The 6,000-nt window shown below is 44.5% G+C and overlaps 1 protein-coding gene across 1 annotated transcript; it reads right to left on the minus strand.

Annotated features, from left to right (window-relative positions):
• Positions 1 to 134: 134 nt before the first annotated feature.
• On the minus strand, positions 135 to 3,708 carry LOC133634989 (uncharacterized protein K02A2.6-like). Its single transcript, XM_062027649.1, has 2 exons — positions 377 to 3,708; positions 135 to 311 (listed from the first exon to the last, which is right to left on the minus strand). The coding sequence occupies exons 1-2, from the start codon at positions 3,422 to 3,424 to the stop codon at positions 273 to 275; spliced, it is 3,087 nt and encodes a 1,028-aa protein (XP_061883633.1). The 5' UTR covers positions 3,425 to 3,708; the 3' UTR covers positions 135 to 272.
• Between the last annotated feature and the right edge of the window lie 2,292 nt (positions 3,709 to 6,000).

Here is a 6,000-nt window from a genome sequence, read left to right on the forward strand (position 1 = left end):
AGAATCCGTGCTCTAGCGGTGTGGCTCTGTATGCCAGTAGTGCCCTGACTTGGTCAGTGTCTTTTTCCCACAGCTTCTTGACAGTTTGAACAGCACGCTCCGCTTCACCATTCGCTTGTGGGTAGCGAGGACTGCTCGTGACATGTGTGAAGCTGCACTCTTTTGCAAATGCTCTGAATGCCTCCGACGAAAACTGGGGCCCATTGTCAGAAACCACGGTCTGTGCGTAACCATGATGACTAAAAGCATCTTTCACAGCTCCAATGGTGGCCTCAGATGTCGTAACTCTGAGCTCTGCCACCTCGATGTACCTAGAAAAATAATCAACAATAAGCAGGTAAGTCTTTTTGCTCCATTCAAACAGGTCCATCCCCACCTTTTGCCATGGGCGATCTGGTACTGTGGTCTCCATCAGCGGCTCTCTGTACTGGATTCTATATTTTTGGCACGTTTCACACTGGTCCACTGCCTCTCTGATGTGGGCAGTGATTCCAGGCCACCATACCGATTCCTTGGCTCTAGAGCGACATTTGGAGATTCCTTGATGACCTTCGTGAAGTTTAGTCATGATCTCCCTTCTGAGTGCTTGTGGTATCACCAGTCTCTCGCCTTTCATGAGAAGGTCATCTGCAAGATACAGGTCTGCTCTGACCTTCCAGTAGGGGGCAACGTCTGGCCTCAGCGTGTGTTTTTCCGGCCATTCTGTCAGACAGTAGTGTGACACTGTTTTGCATGTTTCATCTGCTTGTTGTGCCCGTTTAATTTCTTCCAATCGTGTGTCTGTAGCGGGGAGTGAGGACACAACAGTATTCACAAACACCTGGACCTCTCTTTCAAGTTCCAAGTCACCAGGTGACATCTTGTCCTGAAGCGGCGCTCTAGACAGCGTGTCTGCAGTGATGAGGTTTTTCCCTGGGACATGAACAATGTCATAATCATACCTCAGGAGTCGCAGACGAAATCTCAGAACCCTTGGTGGCAGATCATCCAAACCTCTGGTGCTCAACAGTGGGACCAGGGGCTTATGGTCTGTCAGGAGTGTGAAGTGTAGACCCTGCACGTAGGAGGTCAGTCTTTCGCACGCCCATGTTGCTGCCAGCGCCTCCTTTTCAATCTGCGCATAGCGCTTCTCTGTATCTGTCAGTCCTCTTGAAATAAACGTCACTGGTTGCCATGAGCCATCAGCCTGTTTCTGCGTGAGAACAGCACCTATTCCGTATGCTGATGCATCTGCTGCTACTTGAGTCTCTGCTGCATTTGAATATTTAGCAAGTGCTGTCGGTGAGCTCAGTCCTTCTTTCAGCTTTTGAAAAGCAGTCTGTTGAGGTTCCCCCCAGACCCACTCATTTTTCTCCCTCAGTAGGTCTTTCAGGGGCACGGTGACAGTAGCCAGTTGTGGCAAGAATTTGGACAGGTAATTTGCCATGCCTATTAGGCGGCGCACATCCTCCGCGCATTCAGGCTCTGGCATCTGAAGAATCGCTTTTGTTTTGTTTGGGTCGGGCTCGATGCCTTTTGCCGAAACCTTGTGACCAACAAAGATCATGTGCTCCTTAGCAAACTCACACTTCTCGTTCAAAGTGAGGCCTTCCTCCTGCATTTTCTGGAGCACACTGTGCAGTCTTTGGTCATGTTCCTGTCTGTCACGGCCATACACAAGAACATCATCTGCATGACACAGCACGCCCTCAAAATCCTCCAACATTTGTGACATCCTTCTTTGAAAATGTTCTGGAGCGGATTTGATCCCAAAGGGCAGGCGGTTGAACAGATATCTCCCAAAAGGAGTGATGAATGTGGTTAATGGTCGTGATTTTGGGGTTAATGGGATTTGCCAAAATCCAGATCGAGCATCTAGTTTTGTGAAAACCTTTGCCTCTGACATCATCGCAAGTGTTTGGTCGACGGAAGGAAGAATATGGCGTTCTCTTTTCACTGCTTTGTTTAGCTTTGTGAGATCTACACAGATCCTGAGTTTGTCCTGCTTTGGTTTTGGAACCACAACCATTCCAGAGCACCAAGCCGTTGGTTCTGTCACTTTTGATATGACTCCCATAGTTTCCATTCTATCCAGTTCTTCACGCACTTTCTCTCTCAGTGGCATTGGGACCCGTCTGGGTGTTGAGAGAGCATAAGGTGTCGCTCCTTTTTTCAGCTCTATGCGGTACGGCTCCTTCAGCTCACCAAGCCCATGGAACACCGCTGGATACGCTGCTTTGAAATCTGTTTCAGGCTGTGTCGCTGTGACAGCCTCTGCTCTGTGAACCAGTTGCATGGCCTCTATGGCTGGTAGTCCCAGAAGTGGTTGTGTCAGTCCTGCCACAACATAAACATGTTGGTCTGTAAAGAGGCCTTTTGCCAGCATTTTCCCCTGGAAACAGCCCTTTACATTCAGGGGGTTGCGTCCCGGTCCAAACAGTTTCTTAAGTGGTTTCTCCAACTTGCCATCTCGTGTTGGTTTAAAGACACTTTCCGGTATGGATGTCACGTCAGCTCCTGTGTCGATTTTAAAATTAATGGCTTCCCCGTTGAGTAGTATATTTTCCATCCAAGGCCTTGTAGTCTGTGTTTGCACCTCACCTAGAAAAGCATAGTCCTCCTGATCATTGTCACCGTCTGACTGGCACTCTGTGACTGTGTTTACTGCTTTCCCTCTGAAACAGGCCACTGCATAATGTCCAATTTTGCGACACTTGCGACATTCTACATCTTTAGCTGGGCAGTCTTTCCATGCATGTCTGCGTCCTTTTCCACATCGGCCACACTCTTTTTCTCCTTGAGTGTCTGACCTTTGGCCTTTGTTTGAGTGTTGAGGCTTTTTCCCCAGGCGCTGAAACCTTGTCTGAACAGCACCTAAATTTATCTTGGAGTCTCCTTCTCCAGCAGTGTTGTACATTAATGTCTGTTGTTTCTTAACAGTTTCACTTTGTCTCACTCTTTGTATTGTCTTCACCAGGGTCAATTCTGAGTCCATCTGTAGCTGTTCTGACAGCCTCCTGTCATTTATTCCAACCACAATTCTGTCTCTTATTAGCTCTTCCTTCAGATCTCTATAGTTACAATGTTCTGCTAACTTGTGCACAGTGGTGATGAATGCTTCTGCACTCTCTCCATCTTGTTGGAACCTCATGTTAAACTGGGCCCTTTCAAAAATCACATTGTGTTTTCCCACACAGTGCTGCTCAAATGCTTCTTTAACTGTATCATACTTCTTTTTGTTTTCATCAGTCAACGGTAAAACTGCCAAAATATCATCTGCTGCATCTCCCATAGCATAGAGAAGTGAATTCACCTGATACTCCTCTTCTTTCTCTGTTAATCCAGATACAACACGAAATCTCTCAAACCTTCTGATCCATCTTGGCCATCCTGACGGATTTGAGAAGTCAAATGGTTCTGGGTGTGATATTTGTGTAGATGCCATTGTATATTCCCTTAGTTGTCGATCAGGAAAGGTTTGTGTAGCTCAGCCAAGTCGCAGGCTTTTTTTTTTTTTTTTTTTTTTTTTTTTAGCTTAGCAACTTTTCTTCACTTATCTCCGTTTTTATTGTCCGCACTGAGCTTCCTCCAGGCTATATTCATGAAGAGATAACATCCACCGCTTCACAGGAGTATAAAGTTATAACTTTTGAGTTCTTTTTCACTCTCTGACACCATGTATAAGGAATGGCTCAGGGACACAGAGAGGTAGCGTTGCTGTCATGTTTACTAGTCATTCAGGAAGTCAGCCCCAGCCCCAAAGCACCCTGGGATATGTAGGCATAGCCTACCACTACAGTTGTCAGGACAAATAAGTGTAAATGGTAAAAGGGTTGTACTTGTATAGCGCTTTTCTACCTTTTTAAGGAACTCAAAGCGCTTTGACACTATTTCCACATTAACACACACACATTCACACACTGATGGTGGGAGCTGCCATGCACGGCACTAACCAGGCCCATCAGGAGCAAGGGTGAAGTGAAGAGCTCAAGGACACAATGGACGTGACTAGGATGGTAGAAGGTGGGGATTGAACCAGTAACCCTCAGATTGCTGGCACGGCCACTCTCCCAAATTCGCCAGGCCACCCCCCTGTGTGTGTGTGTGTGTGTGTGTGTGTGTGTGTGTGTGTGTGTGTGTGTGTGTGTGTGTGTGTGTGTGTGTGTGTGTGTGTGTGTGTGTGTGTGTGTGTGTGTGTGTGTGTGTGTGTGTGTGTTCTCAAGTGTACAATGAGACTGTGAGTCACTCAGGATATGATTAAGAAGAAGCTGCATTTTCTTCAGCAAATGGCTTTTTTCCCCCCAACAAATCATTGTACAGATACTTTGGCAACTAATAAAGCTTAACTCTTTGTCATGTTCTTTCACCCCCAATTACAAATAATTCACTTTACATGTTGCATCCTTAATAAAAAATTAGGTGTGTCCTGATCCGACGCCTATCGAATATCGGTCTGAAATCAGCAAACAAGAGGATGGGTCAAATGCAGAGGACACATTTCACCACACCTAGTGTGTGTGTGACAATCATTGGTATTTTAACTTTAACTTAACTTAATTTCCAAAGAATATCTGTGGAAAATAACATGATAACAGCTGTGATATGATGGAGAAATACTATGAGTCATTAGATAAGAAGTCCCTTCGTCGTTATAAGGAGCAAACAGCCGTAATCGGACGCAAGGATCCGTACAAGGACAAGTTTGAGTGGAGCAGAGACCATGCACGACATCTTCCTCGATGTCTCATACCTGGACTTTAGGAAAACTACCTAATTGTTCAACAAAGCCGATTTTATACTTTGGAAGACTTTCAAAATTATACAAGTGAAGATAGCTTTGTTTGTGACGTTTATATTTATCTCTATAAACCCAGTGTCATCAAGCCAGGCAAGAGTACTGCACTCTCAGAGATGATATGACCCAAGTTTGACACCCTGGATAATCAGATTCAACCAATCTAATGTCATGTCAGCACACTGTGACTGTAAGGCGCGTCACTTTTGTTGTATGTGGAGGCTACAGTGTGCATAAGAGAAGTGAGTGCTATTTATCAATACAACTACTCTCAAAGTTTTTTGACCAAGCACATCAAGTCAATGCAAACGGGGCTGTTGTTTATTTTAGATTATTTATAACGTACAAAATGTTTTACAAAACCCAAAACCAGTGAAGTTGGCATGTTGTGTAAATGGTAAATAAAAACAGAATACAATGATTTGCAAATCCTTTTCAACCTATATCAATTGAATAGACTGCAAAGACAAGATGTCATGTCTGTGTGATCATGTTTTGTTTTAGTCATGTCCTGTTTGGTTTTGGTCACTTAGTTCCTGCTTTTTCACTCCCTTGTTTTGTTTCCACGGTAACCCATTAGTTTTCACCTGTCCTCATGTCACGCACCTGTCTCACGTTTTGCACTCGCGCACCTGTCACTAATCATGTCAGTATTATTTAAAGGCCTGCTGAAATGAATTTTTTAAATTTAAACGGGGATAGCAGATCCATTCTATGTGTCATACTTGATAATTTTGCGATATTGCCATATTTTTGCTGAAAGGATTTAGTATAGAACAACGACGATAAAGTTCGCAACTTTTGGTCTCTGATAAAAAAAAGCCTTGCCCCTACCGGAAGTAGCGTGACGTCACCGGGGGAAGGACTGCTTATATTTTCCTATTGTTTACACCAGCAGCGAGAGAGATTCGGACCGAGAAAGCGACGATTCCCCCATTAATTTGAGCGAGGATGAAAGATTTGTGGATGAGGAACGTGAAGGACTAGCGTGCAGTGCAGAACGTATCTTTTTTCGCTCTGACCGTAACTTAGGTCATACTTTCCAACCTTGAGACCTCCAATATCGGGAGGGGGAGGTTGGGGGTTGGGGGTTGGGGGCGTGGTTATTTACCGCTATAATTCACCAACTCGAGTATTTCATATATATTTCATACATATATATATATATATATATATATATATATATGTATGAAATACTTGACTTTCAGTGAATTCTAGCTATATAT

The sequence above is a fragment of the Entelurus aequoreus genome, linkage group LG19 (assembly GCF_033978785.1).
Source record: "Entelurus aequoreus isolate RoL-2023_Sb linkage group LG19, RoL_Eaeq_v1.1, whole genome shotgun sequence".
NCBI lineage: Eukaryota > Metazoa > Chordata > Actinopteri > Syngnathiformes > Syngnathidae > Entelurus > Entelurus aequoreus.